Here is a 25,462-nt window from a genome sequence, read left to right as displayed (position 1 = left end):
CAGAAAAGTTATCAGTTTGTTTAACCACAGTGTGATGTTGTGTGTTATTATAAGGCACACTTACACAGAAGGGAGTAAAAGTGAAACATGTAATGTACAAGCATGCTCCCTGCAGAACAAAGAGCAGCAGCCTGCCAAATCGAACACCAGCGTTTTCACTGGAGAAGTCAAATAAATGCAGGTGAACTGGAGCGCCTCCTGCTCTGCTTTTCTTTAATTTGATTCCTAAATCAATGACTCAGACCCCCTGTTTAAACAACCCCTTAAAGGCACTTTAAACCGAGGCTATAGTGAACTCCACAAACCCTCCCCTCACATCTGCATGAGGGTCACATCAAGGACAGTGGGGCTGTTATGGTGTGAGAGCTGAAGAGGGGTCTGTGATGGGCTTTGCTGACTCTTTAAGGGGAGTCAGAAAAGTCAGCGACACTCAGCTGGAAGATTGAAACTTGCAGCTAACTACCAGCACATGTTTTGTTCTGGCAAAAACATCAACAAAAGACGCCTGCTCTTTGCATCTAACGCCCGGAGTCATGTTACTGCTGTTTAATTCGCTCTAATGAAGACGCAACAGGGAGAGGGAAAGGAAGGTGGGGGTGGAAGGCTTGGACGAAAGTCTGAAGGATCTCTTGGGATGGACAGCGATGTTAAAACCATGGAAAAATGAGCTGTAGGCTCGCTACCTGTCTCTAAATCCTTCAATGAAGTGTTAGTCATCTTATTTTACATGTGTAATTCGTCTACATGAGTTATGTTTAACAGAAAAATAAGCCAAAACCTTGAGATCCAAGGTTTTGGAAAAGAGAACCATGCTTCTAAGCTGCAAATAAACGTGAAAAAGCTACATGGCTCTTGTTTGCCTGGAAGATGAGTACTAAATTAGTTTATCACAATGTCAGATTAATAATAATCAAATGATATGGATACCTGTTTGAAACCTCACAAATAAAAAGGCTCAATATTCAGTAATTTCTTGTTTTCAGTTTTGAAAAATTGCACTGGCAACATGTTGGTATTGAAACATGGCTAATGTTTTAGTGCAATGACATATTCAGGAGCCTGGCGACAATTTTTGATGGATTTTTTCCTCACCTGTCTCATGAAATAGATGTATTTATTATTATTATTTAATAATGTTAATTATCTAAAAAAGCAGAATTGTATAGTTTTGAACATAGATTATCAAAAAAGTGTCAGAGTATCAACAATTGTGACAACCTTAAGGCTGATATTGTTCGAATTAACAAAATATTTAAAAACAGAAAGACATTTTATGATGCAAATTTGCTGAAAGTGTGCTTAAATCTACATCACTGCACCTCATTTGCTCTTGAACAACATTCAAACCCCAGGCATTAACACTGTCAAAAGTCAATAAAGCAAATAGGCAACAATGTCACATATTAAGCAGGCACACAGCAGCTTTAGCACCATGTTGAGTTTTGTTTCTCTTTATCTTGCACAAAAAGTCCTGCATACAACCTCTTGAGCCTTGTTTTTGGCATCTACTCATTTCTTAAATAAAGTATAGTCCTTGTTGGCAAAATTCACATTAAGTTTACCAGTTTGTTGTAATCTTTTGGTGTCTTTTGTAGGGCTGGGAAATTAATCACACATTAAATTAAATTCCAATATAGCCTGCTGCAATTTTGAAACCGCAGAAGGTGTTTTTCTTCAACCTGAAATTTGTGTCAAAATACCAGTTTAAAACTTTTTTGGCGGTAGAGACACTATGAATTACATATCATGAAATTATTCTGCGTCAGTGTACAAAAAAAATCCTATTATTTCATTTTTGTATGTTTTTCTTGTTAAATATGAGAATTATATAAAAATGATCAAAACTTTAATACAACAGCTCAAACCACTTTGCAAAATAAGTCAAAATCATCACAATTAGATATTTTTTCAACATTGTTCAGCCCTAGTTTAATCTAATATTGAGGTAGTTATAGTTTAGAATGAATTATTGCTTGTTTTTGTTGGAAAATACATGAGATGAGGAACTTCAGAAATTAAATCGCAAATTAAATATCAATCGCATTACTGGGTAAAAAGAGAAAAAAAAAAAAGCATTTAGATTATTTTCTCGAATCGTTTAGCCCTATGTTTTTTGGTGCTTGTAGTGCATAGTTGATATTGTGTATTTGTGCGATTAGCTTATTAGCTGATTAGAGTTGTCACCCTTGCTTACCAGTCAGTTAAACTGTTCATAAAATCCTTTGTCGAGGTTTTCCATGCTGACCAGTGTTGTGTCAAAGCTGAGATGATTTTGGGTCTGATTTGGTTTCAAAACAATGATTTTAATTTTTCTGATCGAGTTGCAGCCTCCCTGATCTCACATCATGATATCAAGCGTGCTCAGTGTTTACTATTCCAGATTGTTCTGACTCCAGTGTTATACCTGCAGTAGCCAATGAGAGGAAGAAAACTGTCAGCATTTCCTACCAGATAGTGCAAACTTTTAAAGTCATAAACATGTTAGCAATCATAAATGTTTAAGACATTTTGCAATAGGAGAAACGAGGGAAAAAGTCTCACTGCATATTTGTTTCTTGTCTGAAGTCGAGTTTGATCCTGCAAGTTTCTGTGAGATCTCATGGCTGTGAAATTATGAATACAAGCTGCAGATGTGTGGTCTCTTAATCTGGCAAAATAGTCTAGTGTGAGCTGTCAGAGGATTACACTGTTAAAAGGAACCCTGCATGATCAGACAAGTTCATCTTGTTGGATAATTATTTGTATCTCTCAAATGTATATTGACCTGAAAAACTCCCTAGATATCTGCATTTTGAGTAATTTGAGCTCCTAAATTTACCAGGAAGCCGCCATGTTTTGGTCTTCGCTGGTGCAGTGATGTCACAGTTCCACAGCGCTCCTCGCCATTCCTATGCAGTAATTGCTGTTTCAGACTGGCAGCCAGTGTTAGGGCTGCATCTCAGAGAGGCTGCACGTCTCACGCACAGAGAATTTTAAGATTTGAGGTCTCTTCTATTTTTTATTTGCAACAGCAGTTATCTGTCCATCCAGACAGGAAAATGATAAATACAGAGCCATATTTACCTTCTTGTAGCAAATATTTAAATCCACATCGGCTGAATAAAATTATTTTGAAAAGCTCCCGGCACGCTTCCACTATACACTGAATCCAGTCACATGTAGGGGGTTTTGTTGAGGTAAAACTTAGGAGGAATAATAAAACTTTGACAGCAGGGAGACAAAACCAACACGCAGCAAACTCATGTCAGCAACAGCTGCACTCAACAAAACCGTCTGAAAAACGGTTACTGCTGGCGACGGTGAGGAGCTCATCGGGGGCGTGATGTCACACTGTCAGCGTGGACCAAAACATGGCGGCCTCCCGGTGAATTTATGAGCTCAGATTTACTCAAAATGCAGATATGTGGTGTATTTATGGAGATTTTTAGTTCAATATACATTTGAGAGATACAAATATCTATCCAACAAGATGAACTTGTCTGATCATGCAGGGTTCCTTTTAAAAATCATTTGAAACTGTTCTCATGTCTCCCATATATTTAACATTGTTTAAGATTTCAAAATCATCAGACTTATAGCCAACTGCTGTCACACTGCCACCTCTAGCTGGGCTGTAGCTCCAGTTAATGGCTATGGCCATAATGCCATAAGGCTTAAGCACATTCCCAGTCTGCATGTCAGAGCTTTCAGCTAAAACTGATGCCAATGAGAACAATATATACTAAAACAGTTGAGCTTGAAGTGATTAAACTTGAACAACATGCACAAATAATAAAGAACTGAAAATGCTTAAAAGCATACAAACTGCAGATTAAGGGGATTATTCCCCACAGTCTTAAAGACCGCATAGATGCCATGAAGTGGTTAAATGAATTTCATTGTGTAGGACTCATACTCACGTATGAGGCTTGAATTAAAGACAGCATGTGTATAAATGTATCTGCTTCTTTTTACTACTGCTGTTATCTGAGCCTGTACTGTTGAAAGCACAAAACAAAAAGAAAAATGACGTGTTCCTGAAAATTCCTCTGTGATCCGCTGCCATTTCTCTGTTTGGCTGCTTTCCTTCACATCCAGACAGTTCTGTGGGATTCCACATTGACAGGACTGAATAATAGCCGAGATAAGAGGATGTCTAAATCTAAGGGCAGCGTCTGCAGCGTTACTCGGATTATTTTTTAACTAAATATGTGCGTGTCTGTCATAAAAGGTGTAGTTTGTGGTTGAGTTTGACAGTTCCAGCTGGATCTTATCAGTCACCCCCTTTTCTTTATCTACCACCATCACACACACCTTATCTCCTCACAAAGAGCTCCTCTCATGCTCCTACATACCCATCCATGCACGCACTGCCGCTCTCCTACAGCCGGCTGTGTCTCCTCCGCCTTCTCCCACTTCCTTTTCACTCCCCCCCTCGTCTCCTGGGATGAAATACCCTCCAGCCCAACGCCCCTGTTCTTCAAGCTCATTCTGCAAATCAGTGTTATCTCTCCTCCTGTCTGTCTGGGAGTGTGAGATTCTCCTTAAACCAGATAGGAGGAAATCCCTTCATCCCTGGTCTGTACATCATCTATATGTTTATATCGAGTAGGCTTTGGTGTTTAACAGCCTGCTCCAAGATATTTACGTCAACTTTCCCTTTGCCAGGAAGATAAAGAGACATCAGCCTGACATGAGAAACTAAGACATGGAGCCGGTTTCTATAAGCCCACAGCTAACGTCTGAATCTTATTATATTTCTTTCTGTCATGCACAAAAAGCTGCAGACTTTCTACTCTATCACCTCCTGTCATCACTTTGATCTCTCAGCTATTTCAGGCTTTCAGAGGTTTGCAGGACTCACTGCAGAAAGACTTGGAGGTGGAAGATTGAGCAAAAGTGAAAATCAACTAGTGGCATTATTTATGACCATAACATTTTGATAAGTTTCGTTGTAGATGATATTTATACTTGCATATTAAAATCAGTGTTCTTTATCTATGCAAATCCATCAATTTAAAGGAAATGACTCACACCACTCTAGCCAATCAGAATTGAGCAGCTTTTATAAGTGACATTAATATCAGGAAGTTGCTGTTGAGGCTTGTTTATGCTTCTTTTACATATTAAAAAAGGTCTGTAGTCCACCTATGTTGACTTTTCAGGGATACTGATGCCAATTGTTGGTGGCTCTTGGGGCCATTATTTGATATGTGTCAGTGCTGACATGTGACATCCAGCCAATCAGACAGAGTTTTGTACAAGAAATTAGACATGGCAAGATTGTAAGAAGCACCTCCCAGCAGAGCAAATTTGGTGCACTTTCAAATTAATTAATTTTACTGCCGATACAGAAGGTTTGGAAAAACTGATTATTGACCCTGACAAGTGGAAAGACCAATAAACAGCCAAATCCTGGTTCTGTGTCTTCTTCATGAGTGTTTCTAAAGTGGTCTAGCATTAGGACCCACCACAACCTGCTTTACAACAAATTGTGTACCACATTTCTTACATTTTTCGATCACAGTCAAATGTTTTTAATGGAAAATGGATAAGTTTGGACTTAAGATGGAACAAGAGGTATGACAGAACAAAGAGATGGAGATGTGTCCCTCAAAATAAAAAACTAGAGCTGTGAAATGAGTCCAACTTTTGATTGCGATTAGTCTCAGAACAATCACAATTAAATGCATGCCTTCTAACATGTAAAACCCTACTATTTCACATTTAAAATGTTTTTTTGTGTTATTTAGATTTTTCTACTGTCTTAAACTCAGGGACATTGACTTCCTGTTTGGATACAGACCTGCTGTTGTAGGTAGAATTGAGACTAACATGAACTTAACATAAAGAGGAACTTCTTATGGATTAAGAGTGGTTACAAGGGGGAAGTAAAGAGTTAAATACTTGACAACACAATATGCAGATGACTTTTCACTTGTCACAGTGAGATTTTTAAAAAGTGAAGTGAGAAATTAAGGAGCAGTGGGGGATTTATTTTGTTTTACATCACTGTGGCTACAGGGAGACACTGCAGTGGCTGAACCAAAGTGTTTCACTATGTTTTTTTAAAAAGGAAATAATTGTGCATCTTAGTTAATTGTGGTTAATGTGATTAATCTTGCAAGCCATAATATAAACACATCATAAACTTTTTGCCACATATTTTTGCCTGACACATATCTAAAACCAAAAAAATGGCCTTGGCCTCATTTAAATTTTGTTTAACCGACTAGTCTAAAGAGGAGAAAATCCCTGGAAAACATTTAAATTCCTCACAGGGTCATTGTGTCAGTGGGTGTGCTGTTAGCCTGATGTACTCTCAACGGCATGGCAAACATTAGCAGCTAGCGCTGCCAGCCATCATTCCTCTTTGCAGATTAATATCGTGCTCTGATATGTCGCCTCTCTTCACTTCGGGTGAGTAGTTGCAAGTGAGTTAAACCCTCAACAGCCTACATACCACTTTATTTCCATTTACTACTTTAAAAAACTGTCATGCCGCTCTGCTCCTGCAACATGCTAACCGCTAATCCACCGCTGAGCCTCTCATGTTTACATCCAGTGAAGTGCCAGACAGGAAGGCAGTGGCCATTGACTGAAGCTACAGTGGCCTCTAGTGGAGGTTACATTACAGTTTAAAGAGCATTATAGACATTATCGACATATATACATTTCAAGCCTGTGTTTATAAAAAATGATAGGTAATTAGTTAAAATGACTCAAAAATCCCACGCTGGCTAATTCAATAAACAAATGCAACCGTTTTACCGATATAACCACACGCATCCCTAATTGCAACGTTTGGTCTGTATCCATAGGCTGTCAGAGAATATACAGAAACGTTGATATAACTGCAGAGAGTAGAAACACTCTGTATCTGTTTGTGTATCACATGTAGAGCACAGATGAGCCTTTCCACAGAAAAGGGAACCAAGACTGTACATGACTCAGCTGCTTGGTTATAAAATCTTCAAGAATGTGTACTAGCTCTGCTTTTTACAGACAGTCAGCATAATAAAGAAGTCAATGAATGAAAAACAAGATGATTAATTAATTTACATCTAAGGCAAAAACACAATTTAGAATGGCCTGCATATGACACCACAAGGTATAAAGAAGACAAAACACCAAAAGACAAACAGACATTTTCAGTTGTTTTTTTTTCACCAATGAAGTTCTTGACATTAAGTCTAATGATCAAAGGCACAAAACAGTTTATTTACAATCAACAGGCATAACTGGCCAACAAGCACCAGGTGTGTTGCAGCAAATCACATCATCAAGAACAAGTGTTCAGGTGGTATCGTGCCTTATGACGGCCGCCACATCAAAGTACTTTTATGCCTTTGAATATAACGTTAATACAGCCTTGCTTAAAAGAATAATGATTCAAACTAAGAATAACAAAGATGTGATGTCTAATCCAGAAGCCACTTCTTGCTTCCTAATTCTTACCAGACATCCCCTAAAAGTCAAAGACAAACGCTGTTTGTCTTCGAGAGTCTTTGCCCTATTTTAGGAGGTGACTTCAGTAAGTGTTTTTTCCCATCTCTGCTCTCTGCAACAGGTGTTTCACCAAGCTTATTACAAAAGAGGTCACTATGACATGCGTGACTCAAACCTGCTTTAACTGAAGTTTTGCCATTGGAAGCAGCAGAATGGAGCTCTAAAAATGTCCGTTTAAGTCTTCGTGGTAACACTTAGGAGTAAAATTCTGTGCATCCAAGTGATACAGATCACCTTTTCAAAAATCTGAGTTGCATAGGTCTACAAATCAGAGCTTTTAGCTCAACCAATGATGAAGGGCAAGACACTGCAGTTCCTTGAATGGCCACTTGAGGCTGGCTTCAAACACCCTGTTAATGCCCATGTTAAAAGTCCCCTTCTTACAGCAGGAATAAACAAGTTTACAGCCTCCTTGAAAAAGACATTTTGGTCTGAATAGCTCATGTCTTTATTGGTGCACACTATACAGGGGTTGAATTTTAATAGAAGAAATTACATATAAATAATATAAAGTCTAACAGCTCAACATCATTAGGGTAGCAACAAGTTTTAGGTAAAACAGCCAAAACACAATGCTGACTCAATTGTACACAATATCAAAAATGTTTTAAGCACCTCTCCAGATACCTCTCCACTTAAGTGGAGACTGGTCAGCTTACCTGGCAGTGTAGGTGTGTAAACTTTGAGGCCATGCCCACAAAAGCAAACTTCTTCAGGACATTTCTGATCGAGTACAGCAGCTCACTGTTGCCTGCAGCCTGCATCACTCCCCATCCAGAGTTCCCTACCTTCCTGAATGCTGCTGTTTTACTGACCTTTTCAGCTGTCTAAAGAAAAATTGGAGAAAATGACCCCGACTAGAAGAGCTGAATGGAAATTTGTCACCCAGGTAAAATTATGGCTGACACTTTATTCTTCTAGTCCTAATAAAAAGAGAAGCTACAGTTGGCACAATATGTTACTCTGTAACTCCTGAAAACAATGTGCAGATGTTGAGGTGGGAAAATGAGGTGAAATAACTAGCTTGGGCTTAATTTGATGTTTAGAGATGCAGACAACTGTTCAGATACGCTGAGGTAGAAGAGCACATACCAAAGAGCTAACACTCACTGAACTCTCTGGAGGCTGCTCTCCCCAAGTACCTCATACAACCTAACTTCAAAAATACTTAAATATCCCTTTAAGGCCCACCTTGGCTCAAACCTCTTCCCCTGTTAATACCGAGTTTGAGACAGCATTGTTTGGCTTCAAAAGTGCCTCAGAAACCAAAGGATGATGCCACTGAAACAGTGTCCATATTTAACACAGTCTATGGTGTTGGTCCACCCAGCATATCTAAGTGTAATCATTCAGTTTTAAGGTCAGTTTTGTTCTTAACCATCTCCTAAGGGCAGTTGTCTGAATACATTTGGGTGCTCTTTATTGAGGAAAAAAAACAGTCAACTTGTGGTCCATAAAGCCAAAACAAGGTACTGACAGGGGCTAATAGAATGCCATTAAACTGGGCTAAATACCAGCATTCAATTGAATTGTTATACCATTCACATCATATTTAATCTTTTGTTTTATTGTACTGGTTATCACATTTATAATGACAAGATACAGTTGGAGTTACTGGAATTAAGAGGTCTGATCCTTGAGAGCCACATGAAAGAAAAAATAGAAATCAGCGAGAAGGAGAGAATCAAAGTCAAAAAAGATAAATACCTCCCAGACAGAATAAATATAGTAATGAAGGCATACTGGCTGTAAAGTTTCAAGGCAGAAGGAAAATTTCTGACAGCGGTTTTGCAGACAGAGAGAAAAGCTTTCTCCACTTTGCAAAAGTATTAAGTGATCAAAATCTACCAAGCAATTGTAGGAAAGAACTTTTGGGCAATATTTGAAAAACCACAACACAACACTGTAGAAAAGGCCAAGAAACCACAGCAAAGTGCATAAAATTCCTCATCAGACATTCTGAATAACACTGCAAAGTCTTACATGACAGCATGTATTAAATATGTCAGGGTCTGAGAAAAGTGGGCTTGGACTGTCAGTGTAATCATGTTTGATTCCATGTTAACCAGGATGGATGAGGTGGTGGCTGAGGTGTCATTACGAATGCAGCTGAAGGTGGTTGTGAAGCTGGGGAATGCCCTTAACCAGAGAAACCCATCGGACCAAACCGAGGCCCGGCTGTGCTGACACAGCTGGTCCCGTCACAGACAGCCCAACACCATGCTCAGATCCAGGAATGTTCTGGGCCTCGCTAGAGAAACCATAACAAGTGCAGGAAATAGATTAGTGCACTCAGGGTTCTACACCGGCCACAAACCTCCTGAGGCGTGCCTCTCCGAGCCCACATGTGTGGGAACAGGAGAGGCAGGACCAGAGGGAGTAAGACCCCAATGCAGACGTCAGTGCAGATCCCAGGAGGACCTGAATGATGCCATTTACATAAGCTTACTGTAACATGCAAACTAAATGAGAGGTTGTGTAATTAAAGTAATATTTGAGCTAATGCTGATACTGATTGAGTTCCCAAAATGCCAACATTTTCTCAGCTTTTCCCATGAAAACAGACCAGATTTTGTCAATGGGACACTTGTTTTTTGCTTTACATGTCCTGTTATCTATGAACTTCCCACTGAAAATAACCTCATTACACAAAATGTATAAAAGCTTGACAAAGAAATATGATTATGTGATAACAGCAGCAATGATACGAACCTCGACCTGGTGTGGAATAACAACAATGACATGGTGAAATCTTTATCTTAAACATTTGGCAGTTTTACAGTTATCTGTTACTGGATGGATGAAATTATCGTTGCTCCTGTAAAACAAAAACTAGACTCATTATCCATCTCTAAACAGGGAAAATCCCAGTTAACACACTACTGAAACCATATGGGGCTTATCTGTTTCCAACTCTATCCATTGTCGTTTCTCTACAACAAAGGCATAAAAATCCCGAAAATAAATCTTTTTATAAAACTCTGATGGACGATCCATCTGCTCAGCTCATCACGTTTTTTTGGGCCCGGTGCAGGTCTCAGCTGGCATTGGACGAGAGACAGAGTACACCCTAAACTGGTTGCCAGTCAATCTGTAGGGCTGACATGTAAGGACAAAGATCCAGGAAAGCTCACATTCACATTGACAGGCAGTTTAGTCACCAATTATCTTCAGAGCAGTGCTTCCCAAAGTGTAGGCTGGGTCCCACAGAGGTACTCTAGGTAGGCTGTGGGACCATTTACAAAAACTAAAAGGATGGAAATTATATAAAAAACCTAAATCTTGTTGAATCATTTTAAAATGATCATTAACTAATGTATATATGTTTTTATTTTAAGTCTCAAACGCAACAAAAAAGAGATAGAAGTGTCATAGTTAAACTGGGGCTGGATTAGTTGGTGACACTACCGTCAACTATGCCATTTACTTCCCTGTTTTAATCATTTTCAAGTGTCTTTGGAGACATCAACGCTACTAAAACAGAGCTTACTGGGCCACAAAGTATGTTTACAGATATAAATATCAGAACAGAAGGTTTAAGTGACTTTGCAGGTACTGGATCAAAACAAAGTACAAGGCAGTCGCTCAAGTTTTGTTGTACTTTGTGACCCTGCAAGCCCTTATCGAGTTATGTTAATGTCTCTGAAAGGCAAGCGTTCAAATTTAAACTCGCTCTCAGGGACAGGCTGCTTTAGAGCATTTCTTCAGACTGTGGTGGAGAAGTTGGAGTAACAGCAGATAACCCACACATGTACTGGAAGAACACACTCAGGTCCTGTTTGACCAGGATTTGAACCAGGAACCTTCTTGTAGTAAGGAAACCGCGCAATACGCTATGACAACAGTATTTTATAGAGCAGTGTTTCTCAACTGGTGGGTCGGGACCCAAAAGTGAATGGCGGAGCTGTTTTCAGTGGGTTGCAAATGTGTGTCCTGAAAAAAAAGAAACAAAAAGTCTATGAAAAACTCCTTGGTATTCCTTGGTAATATTTCACCTCATTTATCTCATAATCGTGCAATAACAAAACTGCTTTTCCCACTCTTGTGAGGTAATTTTGCAAGATTTCTGGAAATGGGTAAAGGTTTACCGGTAACTGTGGGGAAATTGGGTATGAAAATGTGTCAGTTTTGTATTGTCTCTCTTTTAGGTCATGTATTTTGCTCCATTCAAGTTCCAAACTGCAACATTATTCATTAAAATAAACATGCATTGTTGAATATTTTTGGAAATTTGGGTCCTGATTTTTCATTGAAGAAACTGGTGGGTCCTGAGGCTGGACCAGCTGAGAACCAATGTTATAGAGGATGGCACCTATTGGGAGCTGTGTGTAAGATTTAGGTTGTAACTTTTGCTGAAGTAGGAAGTATTTAAAACTAGAAAAGCACTCGTAGAGCGCAGACCTCCGCCATTAGCCCTATCTCCCAATAGTAAGGAATCCTTTAAAACATTCCTGTATCCAGACAGTGATCCAGATCACTCCAAAAATCTAATCAGTTCTTCCTTATGCCATTTCTGACATTTCCTGAAAATTTCATCAAAATCTGTCCATAAGTTTTTGAGTTATGTTGCTAAAAAACTAACTAACAAACCCTGCCGATCACATAACCGCCTTGGCGGAGGTAAAAATGCAACACCCTAATGTTAGTAGTACTTAAATTCTGTTTAAGTGAGAACTTGCATTCAAATTAAGCTTAATTTGAGCTGTTACAACCCAGTTCTGTTTCCCACAACATTGGTGTTTTCAGATCTGCTTACATTTGGGCAAAAGTGGAAGTTCTTCTTGTTAAACCTCAACAAACGCTCCACCTGAATTTGATCACCTCATCTCAAAGTCCTTCAGAAATAGCCAAATGTGGTTTTGTCGACATGTGCCTGACTAATTTTCCACCTGTATTTTATTTTTTAATAAAGATGTGGTCAGATCTATAACTTCAAGGTTTTTATGACTCAAGGGTTTTTGGTTTTAATCTGGCTGAGTGTGAATAATGACTGCCAATGTCTGATCATAATACCAGCTCTAAGGAGGCTGCACGAGTCCAGCCAAAGTTGGGGTGGATTTCTGTTTTATTCTAATGGCCTTCTTATGTCAACCCCCCACAGAAAAATAAATATGATTGAACCTTGAGTGCTGTGGAAGTGATTCCGGCCTGGCTTCAACCTAGCAGGAAGAGAGATGGGATTACCATATGAATTCACTCAGTGACTGCATGCTTGTGTGCATATACACAAACCAGAGGAAAAATGTAGGAGTGCATCTTTATAAATAAACATGATGAATGCATGGCTTCCGCTAAATGTTTCTGTAAGATAAAGAATCAGGAACAGCTATGCCTTTAAAAAATTACACTTGGAGTGTGTGTGTTAGCATAAATGTGGGTTATGTTCTAAAAAAACATCAGCAAAAGTACCTTAAAAGGTGCTTTAAAAGGTATTTCAACAGCATGGTCAGATGTGTTACTTGTACACACGTGTTGATACACATCAGACATAATCCAAACCTTCCTCCAAAGATCCTCAGAGGAGTTCCCCATGTCAGCATGCGTTTGTTTTCATGGATGAATTACAGTCAAAGCAGCGCAGACATTAAACAAAAGCACTGCCAGACTGAATTACAAAGCTGCGATGAATGCATCAATTCTTGGAGTTGAAGTAGTCAGAGAAAGCTCTCATGAATATTTTTCCAGGGCGATGAAGCCAGCTTTATCAGACCATATGGTTTTTCATTGTTCCTTATCTTCCTTCATGCTTTTTTATTGAGAAAACTTGGAAGCATTGACATTAACCTCTTCACTGTCCATCTCACAAATCTGAGTCATCGTGCTGAAAGACCGAAAGACTTCTGCAGGCTTAGGCAAGTCAACATCAATCCATTTATCCTTTAAAATGCTGAGGCCCATTTTCCAACTGTTTCCTAACATGTCAGTGAGGTATGCAGAATTTTTAGCAACTTGAAACTTCTGCAGACCGAAGAAAGTCTTAAGTTATGTCATGCTACATTGCATCCTCCATCTTTAGAGGATTGTGCACAATCCTACCTGTTTTGTTCAGCTGAAAGCTGCAAAATTCGACAAAATACGGAAGAACTGCTGCAATAAAGTGTGCCAAAGCAAATCACTGACGAAAAATTGATGATAGAAAATGTTTTGTTCTCCTTCTCATATATGGAAAAATGCTAAGAAAAGGGCAAACAGGCTAAAATATGTTTACACTGGTGGAGAGGGGGATTGATACAGTCATGTGCATAAGTTTTAGGCAGTTTAGGGTGCTATGGATTCATCACAGGGCCTGATAAGCCACAGCCTGGGGCTTGTGGCAACCAGACAGTTCCCACACCACTTTTTCAACATATCATATTCCCATGCCTCTGGTATTATGCAAGGGCATCCAGTGTACGACCAGGGTTGTGTCAATACTTGCTACATCTACACCTTACTTCAGTCTCAACTTTTGGACTAAACATGCACTAAAGTTCTGCACAGTGCTGTCACTCATCTGTTTTGGTATAAATAAGGATATTGCCAATTTAACTTCAAGATGAAGCTGTTTGTCAGGAGTCTTGTGACCTTTCTACTTCACCTCTTTGTCTGTTTGTGGGTTGATCTAAAGTGTTATCAATACGGCAGATGCCTCGGATTGGCATTCAGTAACCCAACAGCTGATGTCACTCTAGCCTTACCCAGTATTTTCTACAGTCAGTGATTTAAATCTATAGATTGCTTTTCAGCAACAGTGCTGTACTGAAGTTTGGCCATCATTTATTCACATACTGCATTCACAGTGGTGTAATACTATGTCCCAGTGTGTGGCTTCACATTGCATCACAGCACTGCAGTAACGTGACAAGTATGGCATGTAAACATACAGCGGGAGCTTCTCCTGCACACCCTAAGGCAAGGGTGTCCAAACTATGGCCCACCTTTTGACAACAAGTTTTTATGCTGTTTTGTTCAGGAATGAATTGAGACAACGCCATAAATAGTAAACAAATTGGCAACCAAATTAATAAAGATATCTTGATTAATAACGTCCTTATGGATTACAACAGTAAATAGCAGCACCAATGATTGTTCCAGGGGCGAAGCCAACCAGGGCCCCGTGAAATCTGATTTTATTCCCCAAAATACTTCAAATGATTGGCTATTTGCCTCGTCAGCCATCAACAAGCCACTGAAACATAACTTGTTTTTATGTACTCTCTTATTTCAATTCCATCAGTTCAATTAACAAGCTTCATAGAGCTCAACGGTGTGGTTCCAGAGGCAAATATCCCATTCATTTTCTCCATAGTCCATCCATCTATGTTCTATACTGCTTATCCCATTCGGGGTCGGGGGGGGGGCTGAAGCCTATCCCAGCTGTTATTAGGTGAGAGGCGGGGTTCACCCTGGACTGGTCGCCAGTCAGTCGCAGGGCTGACATATAGAGACAGACAACTAGGCACGCTCACACTTACACCTACAACCAATTTAGAGTCACCAGTTAACCTAAGGAGCATACCTTTGGTGGTAGGAGGAAGCTGGAGTACCCGGAGAGAACCCACGCATGCACAGGGAGAACGTGCAAACTGGAAGCGAACCAGGGTTCTTCTTGCTGTGAGGCAACATCGCTAACCCCTATCTCAGCAAAAAAAAAAAAAAAACTATGATACCCACAATCCTAGAGCGTCACAGTGATTGCTAGGGTCTTTGACTACCATGGTCTACTGAGCCTGCGGACGAAGGCTGTCGACTGTTCATGACATTGCATGCTGCCACACTTTGAACCAACAAATACTCAAACTGCAACATATTACATTATAATTTCAAGTATAATCACTCTAATAAAGATAAGTGTGGAAAAAGCACAAATATGGCTTGAAAGCTTGAAATGCTACGATGAACAAAAATAAAATGAGTCGCAATGGATTGTGGGAAATGTAGTTCCTTCCTTCTTGTAAAGAAACATGTACACAGCCTTGTACAATTGCCTTTTTCTTCATTTTTGAACGTTGTTTTTGCACTGAATCAAATGTTTTATAGTCATGAGTACTCAGGTAGCTGTTTAGCTTGGTTCCTGCTATAAAAGGGTTGTAATAAGGAAGGCATGGTGTGAAATGTCCATGGGAGATTTGAATGGCCAACTTGCCTTTTGGGAAGTGGGTGGGCGCTATTGAGCTCAACTGGAATGAGATGAGAAACATTCGAGCCAAACCAATGTACAAATAAATCAAATATTCATTTATTTTATACAATATCAGAAAAAATCAGATTATGGTATCATAAGTGATATTTATTTAAAAATCTAGGTTTATTACCAACTGAAATGGATGTTTTTCACTTCAGGAACTAACAGGTTAGAGGGTTAAATTATGGTTTAAAAATGTACATCTATAAATATGTAGAGATTCTATAATAAAAAAGTAAGTTTTGTGTGGACATATGTGGATAGTATACTGTTCATGGTGGTGGTTTGATGTTTGAGGATCTTTTATGGTTAATGTGCTGCAGCATTTGCACACTGTTGCAGTTTACCCAGCAGACATTGAAGTTTGATTTAATTTTTCATACTGATGACTGTTGTTTGTGGGCAAAAAGCAGAAAGATGTTGTCTCTGACATCTTTCTACAAAGGAAAAATGGTTAGAAAGTGCAATCCCCTTTCCATCTTGTGTTGGCTGCAGCAGGTGCACAGACTGTCTTCATTCAGTTCAGAGGCTGTGCCATCGCTCTCATTCTTTTTCTCTTAGTCTCTTTTTCCTTACAGCAGTTAGTTGTGCTAATCTGTGTCTACTTTTTAGTAGAAGCTAGACTTTAAGAGGGAGATCATGCCATTTGCTTGCTGCTAGTATTAAAAAATCCACAATACACTAATGCTAATCAATTTCCAGTTTGAAATATAAAAACTTAAGTTAATGCAGAAGTGTCAGAAGAAAAAATAAGGCAAGGATTCCTCCAAGGTACAAAATTACAAATCCCATTTTGAAAGCAGAGAGTTGTACTTAGCTTTACATAATAAGGGACATGGGTAACTTGACATAAAGGTCAGTGTGCTGTAGATGACCCACCTCAACTTCATCTATCGCATTTTGCTACATTGATCCTGAAGTTAGTGGTTTTAATAACATAGCCAGTATGGCAGCTACCATCTTTAGGCTTCAGATCACATCGAGAGACTAAGAAGTGAGGTCACTGAGAGTACGTCCGTCTTTTATACAGTCTATGGTGGTTAATGCTCACATCAGTAAATGTTCCGTTTTTCTTAGTGGTAGTTTTAGGTTCTTGTTTGGACTTTGCATTAACTTCTCTGGCTGTGTTTTACTCAATAAATTAACATTTGTGATTATACTCAGACCTTCTTCATTGCCACTGGGTTTTTATTATGTTTAAAAAAACTCACAGCCACTAGACATGTAATACGAAGCTCTGAATATTGCTTGGAGTCATTGGATTTCTGAGAGGTTCATTTTTGCTTTTTTAGAAAGTATTTTGCAGTGATATATGTAAAATGCATGAAGATAAAACACGAAGCACACTGGATTTGTCTGCTTTTCCTTACCATAGATCACTAATGTTCAGTTCTTCAAACCAGAAGGACTGTGAAGTAAGCGTTCACTGTTTCTGTTTAAAATCATTCTCTTTCAGTGCAGTTATGACTTATCTCACCAGTTTAAACCCTCTCCTAGGAGACTGCAATGACTTTCAACAAAACATGCCGAGAGGAAATAACTGCTTGTTTCCCCCTGAGTACAAACATTATTCCAGTAATAGTGGAAGAATGAGCGTTTGTGAAAGTTTGCATAAATGCAGCTCTATTTCACAACAAAGCCTCCGGAGCCCCTCGGAGCCGGCCCCTCCAAGCAGCTGCCATGTCCCTGAGCGGGCCGCCAGCACTCAGCTCCGAGTTCAGCAGCACTCTCTTCTGAAAGTCAAGAGTTCATTTGAATAAAGTTAAAAGTGCACTGCATTTGGCTCCTCTCCGTAGCTCCTTAATCGAATCCATGAGCGGGACTCACACACACTTTCATAGAAAGACAAACAGGATGCCTCTACTCAGATGACTTGAATCAAAGAGCCTGTGTTTTAACCCAGTTTGAAGTCGTCTCTGTTTGTTCTTCGTAGCCTGGAATCCACACTCATGGACCTCTGGCGAAATGTTGTTTGATTGAGTCATACTGCAGCAACACCCCAAATACATGAGGAACACGGAGGCTTCTGATCCCAAATCAGTGATAAATCAAGAGAACAGCTAGTGGAGCACATGCTGTCTATTAATGAGCGTTATAATGATGTGTGTCAGAGTGTGACTCAGTTTGACGTGCTTTCTTCCTTATCCGAACATGATGGATGATTTATTGTTTCACTAAACTCAGCAGCTGGAGATGTACGGTAACTGAAGGATCTCTGTAAGTGATAGCGCATGGTTACTTATGGTAATTATTTCCATCATTATGTAAATTATTAAAGAAGAAAAGGGAAAGACAGATGAAAATCAAAGAAGTCATGTGTTAAGAAGCCACAGTGATAAATAAAGCCCTCCAAAATACACCCTGACTTACTTACTAGTCCCAAAATATGTTCATTTTAAATGCTGTTTTTTCACCCAATCAAATGTTTTATAATCACCAGTACCCATAGCCAAATAACGTGCTTCTAGAGATGTTCAAACACAATTTTTCCCTTCCCAGGAATGATTCCAATACCGGATCATTGGGTATCAACTATTACTGAGTACTGATCCAATAGCAATGTAAACTTTCTCGTCTGTCTGCTGTGGAAAACCTGCACATTCTTTTTTCATCCCTACATGCCCCTACTTCCCTTAGGGGCAATAAAGGTTTTATTCATTCACTCAACTGAGAACATCAAATTCCACAAAAAGAAAAGTAATGGACAGCTCCTGTGACACTAACAGTCATTTTTCCAGCTCATTATTGTGAGTTTCACTGCTAAATATCAAAATAGTAATGACACGGAGGGCCACATCACAGGTTCTCTTTCTCTCTCTCTCTCTCTCTCTCTCTCCATGATGCTGGTTTCAGGCCATCTCCATAATGACCTGCATGTTTAAGCATACACAGTTTTGACAAAGCATGACATGATAACAGAATAGCCTGCCATTGATCGACACTCACAAAGCAACAATATGACTATTAACACACAGACTGGCAAAAATAAACAATCGAAAATGGATTAAAATGGTTAAAAAGTCATTCAATATCAAATATACTGGTATGGATTTAATCTATAAAGTATCTGAAGAATCTTCAGAGTTCCATGCTTGCTAGAAATGCTTCTATAAGGGCCACAATGGCGTGAATAGCATCATTGTAACAGCTATGCTTAGGAGGGAAAAAAGTAAGAGGCTACAATTCAAAAAGTTAAAAAGTTATTTGATTTTGAATAAACGGTGTCCCTTCTTGTCGTTTACAGCATCACCTGGAAGGCTTTCAACAAACGCTAAAAGAGAATAATGAATGCCATTCTCTCCAAATTTTGCTGCTGCAGTGGTTCTTTTTCCTCTACTTTTTTGGCTCTTCACTGCTCTAGTAGCTCCTGCATGCAGTGTTTCCAAACAGAAAAGAAGAGTTGATTTCTGGTTTATAAAGCTAATGGCTAAATAAAGCAAAATATAAAGCTGAACAACGCGTGTATATGCTGATACCAGTACCCACATTTTCAGCAGTACTGGCCATAACCGAATACTAGTATCGGAATCAGTAAAACTCTACGTGGTTCATGCATTGTAATAAAGATTTTGTGAAATGTCTATGGGAGATATGAATGGCGAATTACACTTCCAGCTGCCGGAAAAGTGGGCAGGCACCGCTGGGCTCTATACTGGCGTGCAGTACGGCTAAACCCTGTCTTTAACTATTGCAAACTCATGCTGAAGCAGGTCAGTGTGAGCAAAAAAAAAAAAAAAAAAAAAAAAGTCATGAAAAGCCTTCAGTGCTGTTTTGAGCTCTTTATTTAATAAAGAAATGTGGTCCAGTTCTGATAAAATTGCCAGTAAACTATGGCAACACCATCGACTTCCAGTACAACAAAACCCCATCTGTAGCTACTGCCTTGTTCTCCTGAAACGACGCTGATTGGTCAGGTCCATTTTCTCTGGCCCAATCATATAAGATCGGAGCTTTGTGAGACAGATTTGCCTGATGACAGACATGGGGTCTGGCCAATCTAACTTGCAAGGTTAAGGAAATACCGTCCATCCATTTTCCTCCGTTGGGGGTCACAGAGGAGTGGGAGCCTATCCCATCTGACACTGGACGAAGTATACCCTGGACTGGTCGCCAGTCAATCACAGGGCTGACATACAGAGACAGACAACCAGGCACGCTCACATTCACACCTACGATCAATTTAGAGTCACCCATTAACCTAACGCTTCTGTGCTTCTTTGTATTGGCTCTATTTGTGGCATTAGGCAGAGCAGTTCCTGTCTGCAGTGACACAGAGGGCCACATCACAGGCTCTCTGTCTCTATTATAAGCTATCCAGACTGTCTCCTCCATGCACAGTTTGACAAAGCATGACGCAACGATAGAACAGCCTGCCACTGGTTTTCACAGCCCAATCACAATACATTGTAGGATACAAAAAAAAAAACAAAAACAATATGGCAGAGAGCATTAACTAGCTGCTAGCATTAGAAACAACTGAGAAATGGTTAAAAAGACATTTAGTATAGGAGTTATTTAACCTTGCAAAGCAGATGGATACGCCTGTTTCGTGTTTCTCACTGTCAAATCCATCTCACAAAGCTCCCGTCTGAACCGTTTGGGCCAGGTTAGAAAGTGACAGGACCAATCAGCGACGAGGGGCAGTACTGTTGGGCGAGGCGGAGTCGTGGCATAAGTGAGCAGCAACAAGAAGCCGGTGCAATTATGGCGGAAGACATGAGTGTGGATGCTGCTAAAGCACCAGTTTTGTCAGAACTTGACAACATTTCTTTGTTAAAAGAAGAACAAAGAACAGCAGTGAGTTGTTTTTTTTTAAAAAACAACAAAGGTCGTGTACTGACATGTCTACAGTTGCCATAATTCACGTTATGCAGCTCTAATGGAGTTTACTTCTTCAGTAGGGGCGCAGGCGCCGCTCGCTGGTGACTACGTCATGTGTTCTGTTGCTCTGATTGGCCCGTAAAGATGTGACAGAAAGAAGGTTCATCTAATCACGCTCCAAGTGTTTTTTTCAAAGGCTCTGCCCTTTCCCAAACGCTATGTATTAGCCTAGTGGTTTTCCAGATGGATGTGTTTCACACATCCATCTGGCATGCCAGGTTATGAGTTTTTGGCATGGATATAATCTTTAAAGACTCCAGAAAGTCACCCAATTTCCAGGCTCACCAAAGGAGCTGCGAAGACAAGGATAGCATCATGTTTATCCATGCCGCTATCCAATTTCAGATACCCAATTACAGAAGTCTAACACTTTAACAGCATTTGAGCTTCCCATCCAAATTGTGACATCAGAGGAAAATGGCAGCCATGTAAATATGGTGGTATTCTATTACTGAATTGCCTCTTTTGTAGTGGAGGCTCTAACATCAGGAACAGGGATCTCAAGTCCAGAGGAAATGCATCCAAGGCTATAACAAAATTACTCAACATCATTACATGTGTTTTTACTTCAAGTAAACTTGCATTTTAGCATTTATCCACATCATTCTAGTCTTATCAGGTTCACTACCCGTGCAAAAATCGGAGGAACTTGGCTGAAAACTCACCTGACTTCATGCTTTAAACAAAAAAACAATACTGCAGTGCATGAGTACGCTGCTGCACAAACCAAACACATATGAAGCCTTTCTGCATGTGTGACACCACAACAGAAAGAAGTATGCTGAGGACAATTTCAGCTTGAGTGACTCCTCATTTTTGAGGTCCTACGGCATGTTTGTGTGAATCAGTGTGTTTAAGTGGCTTAATTTAAGTGGATGAAAGGGAGGAGAAGGATTGTTAAACTTTTTGATCTGGTGAGTTATGTCAGCAGTCATTGGGCTTGCGGTGAGCGAGACCTCACAGACGGACAGCCACATGTATGTTAAGCTCAAACTGTGCAGAACTGTCAGTGATAGAGCCAAATCTCAGGTCAGATGAGGCTCTGGTAGCCTGCTGACTGTCCTGACATGAAAAACACATCCCCTGTGTTAACTAGAAGTCTCAATTAGACCTAAATGCCCATAAAGAGAGGCTGATTCAAGGTAGGTAGCAGCAGAGACAGAAAAAGAGTCAAGCCCACACACTTAGTGGCATTAATTCAGAGCAGTTCATTCTCAAACAGTAAAAAGTTTTATGATTTGAGCTCCAAGTGGGCCTGTTTTTCTCCCATGAAAGAAAAGTAAAGACTTTCTACTCACCGAACCTCTTGTATCCAAAAGACTGTACTTCCTCCTCGTCTGCAAAGTCGTCTGCGTGGGACAACAGAAACAAAACATATGTTAAACACAAGTAACTGAGAGAGGAGGCATCCAAAGAAGTTTGTAGGAATATACAATCAAAATAAGCTAGAACAAAACCCCACAGGGACGCTGGATGCCAATATTATCCTTTTATACAGTCAGATCTGTGAAGCATGGAGGTTGGTGATGGTGTGTTTGTGTGTAGATATGAGGTCCAGAGAACTGTAAAAGCCACAGGCTGCGGTTTCTCTGGGTTGTTGACAGTAAACTCTAATTACACTGTGAAGCACTGCACTGAAGACTGGAGCAGGGCTCACAGAGCATCACTGGTAATGGTAAACAGATGGGACTGAGGGGGGGAGACGGAGGAGACAAGGAGGGATGAGCAGAGTGTGTTTTAGTTGGTAGGGGGTCAGAGGGGGATTAGACCAGATGAGGACTCATTGATGCAAGCTAAATAAGTCATCTTAGAACAAGTTCCTCCTGCTAGAATGAGGAAAATATCTGTTTTTCACTATATAAGCACAGCACTTTGTATGGATGTAATAGCTTCTAATCTGAATTTAAAGACAAGAAACTATCAATTAAAGTCTGGAAACCACATGCAAAGGAAGTTCACCATTAGGCAAAGGTGAACAGCAAAACCTGCATACTCAAATTAACACCATCAGAGTTAATACTGACACTTGTATACTGTCTATATGGATAAAAACATTCAGACTATTGCTAAGATAAAGATTTTAACACAACAGTATATTATTTCCTTTTACTTTGGATGCAAATTTAAAGTTTTTACCATTTTTTATTATTGACATGATGGAATGTACTTTTCATAACTACTGAAGAGTGACATTTTGTATCGGATAACCCTATGCCACAGGTGGGAAGTCACTAACTCGGTGGATAACTTCACCCATGGTGCTGAGGTTTCTAACTTCAAAAAACAACAAAAATCCACCAGAACCATGAGCAAAGGAATCCCAGCAATGATCACTGTACAACAGGCAACATCTTAATCAGTAGTACTAAACTGGTGGGTCGGTAGGCTCTTTCCAGTGGGTCGCGAATGTGTACCAGGAAAGAAAGTGTTCTGCATGAATGCCCCAAGAGGACATACAGCAAAGTCAGATGTATTTTTGGGTTTTTTTATAACAGTAATTACATTTTTATCAGTCTCAGATATAAACTCACTTTACTTCATGTTATAATTAAGGATGCACGATATTGGATTTTTGCAGATATATGCCGACATGTAAAGATTCATTTTAGCCGATATCGATACGATATCTAAATATGTTTTGCTTAACTAAAACTTCCATACTTTTAACACAATTTTAGGTTTGAAGATGAAAAAAGAAACAAACTTTTTTCTTAAAACACACTTTAAAGTTTAAAGAATGAGAATGAATAAAGAAAAAGATCTCAACTTACATAGTTTCGTTGGTTCAGCCTAAAACTCCACTAATTTACTAGTATATATGGCCAAATTTTACAGTTGATATATGCTGATATGCATGGCCAAAGTATCGGATGTAACTTAAATATCTGCAAAAATTTTGATATCTGCCGATACCAATATATCGTGCATCCCCAGTAATAATGTACTGTCCTCCTAAAAGTTGCCATCTTTCGTCATTTATATTTTTATGTTCTTAGGTTCAAGACAGTTTCCCCTTGGAACAGCAAAGATCTCATTTAATCACACCAAGCTTCATTTTTAACATAAGACACTGCACCTAAATTGGAGCATTAAATGAAGGGGTGTGCAAAAAGATGTCTCTCATTTGCACAGATGGTGTTTTTATACAAAATTTTCAAAAAATACTCTGCAAATATACTTTGGGGGCTGAGAATATAGCTCAGTGGCCCACCCCAAGTATGATATATGTACGAGACACACAGATGGGTGTGCATCAGTTATAAAGAATAGATCTAAATTTCTTTCAGTGATTAGGGTGTGTATGAATGTAACTAACAGTCCAAGAGTGAATAAAATACAACTATTAGAATGTGATCATCTAAGAAAGGTACCTGACAAAGAAAAGGTCCATAAAAACTTCATATTGAGAAAAAATGGCTACATTGATCTCTATAGCAATACTAATAAAAGTATATGAAATATATGAAATATAGGATTACTGTGCGGTAAAATGGAACACAATAAATTAAAATGTATGATTTGTTGCAGAAGAACTAAAAGAGCACCAATAGTGTGCATATTTATTTATTTTCAATCTTTAGTTACACCTGGCCTTGAGACAAATGAGAATATTTCTGGTGGTTTTCAATACTCCTTTAAGAGGTGAGGAGCTGGTACAGTTGGGTATACTATTTCAGTTTGGATATGTTCTCTGCCTGAAACTCTGGCTATGATTACTTATGGGTAAGGGAGTCATGCTACAAAAGAACTACCTTTATAGTAGAAGTAACTCATGCTTGATAATCAGGCTTGCGTGTGTTTTACTTTGGAGTAATGGTTTATTCATTTTTGAAAACTGGAATTGTGCTTGGTAAACACTAAAAATTCAACAAGTTTACTGTAATTTTCTGTACTGGATACGCAGCCAAAGCATTCACACATTATTTGCTCTGCTTAATTGGGATGCAAGTAAGTGGCTGAATAAAAGAAAAAACTCTAAAGTATTTCACAACTTGTGCACCGCAGTACCGTAATGTCAACCAGATGTGAATCATGCACCACAAAAAACATGCACGGAGTCATCTGAGTTAAGACAAATAAATAAACTTGAATGTATAAATATCAGCATCGTGCAAAGACTACACACCTTTCATGGCGTTTTATAACTTGTTGAGGACTGTAGAAGAGATGAAGCCGCTGTCACTTTCTGCGCATCTCAGCATCCAGGGCAAAGGAGTGAGTAAAGCTGCTCCACCGAGAGCCACACCGACACTTTAGGAGGAAAAAATAACATTTAAAAGTCTGTCTTCATGATGACTGTTGAGTTTAAAACCCCATTATCTGAGCAGTTTTGTTCGCTTCCTCTAACTTTCTTGCAGGAGTGATGAGATGTGCAGTCTTCTCCTGAGGAGCTGAACTGTAGGAGGAACGACTCTTGTCTTTCTACAAGTGTTAAGGTACAGAAACACAAGCCACACTTCCGGTATGGCCTTCAGAGTAAAAGCAGAGAATATGTAAACAGTTTTTAACCTTTGTTATTGAAAGCTATGAAGCTGTTATATTGATTCACATTCACACAAATCAAAGTATTTCAGTTGAATCTTTAAATGAAATATATTTTAGTTTTAGTCACGTCAGTCATTTCTATCTCTTTTAGTTTTATTCTTGTTTTAGTCGACAAAAACTCAAAACATTTAAGTCTAGTTTTAGTCTGTAAAATGTCCTCACATTTTAGTCTTTACTTTTAGGCCAAGCATTTATTTTCTTGCCTAAATCTAAATGTCAGACGAAAAGTGCATTACATTTTAACCTAGTTTTAATCATCTTGACAAAAACTTTACTTACTTTTTGTCAGTCTTAGTCATCGCAGATCTATTTTTGTTAGTCCCAGTCTAGTTTTAGTCATGGAAAAAAGGCTGTCGACGAACATTTTTAGTCACGGTTTTAGTC

General features: G+C 39.2%; 1 protein-coding gene across 1 annotated transcript in view; it reads right to left on the bottom strand.

Annotated features, from left to right (window-relative positions):
- LOC121527033 (collectin-12-like) overlaps positions 1-24,916 on the bottom strand; it is a 69,698-nt gene extending 44,782 nt beyond the window's left edge. The window contains exons 1-2 of the mRNA XM_041813695.1: positions 24,660-24,916; positions 21,832-21,882 (exon numbers count right to left, since the gene is read on the bottom strand). Coding sequence (XP_041669629.1) covers positions 21,832-21,882; positions 24,660-24,666 — 58 coding nt within the window. The 5' untranslated portion in view covers positions 24,667-24,916. The remainder of the gene's footprint in view (positions 1-21,831; positions 21,883-24,659) is intronic.
- Positions 24,917-25,462: the final 546 nt, after the last annotated feature.

The sequence above is a fragment of the Cheilinus undulatus genome, linkage group 19, assembly GCF_018320785.1.
Source record: "Cheilinus undulatus linkage group 19, ASM1832078v1, whole genome shotgun sequence".
Taxonomy (NCBI): domain Eukaryota; kingdom Metazoa; phylum Chordata; class Actinopteri; order Labriformes; family Labridae; genus Cheilinus; species Cheilinus undulatus.
This window is presented reverse-complemented; position numbering and strand designations above follow the sequence as displayed.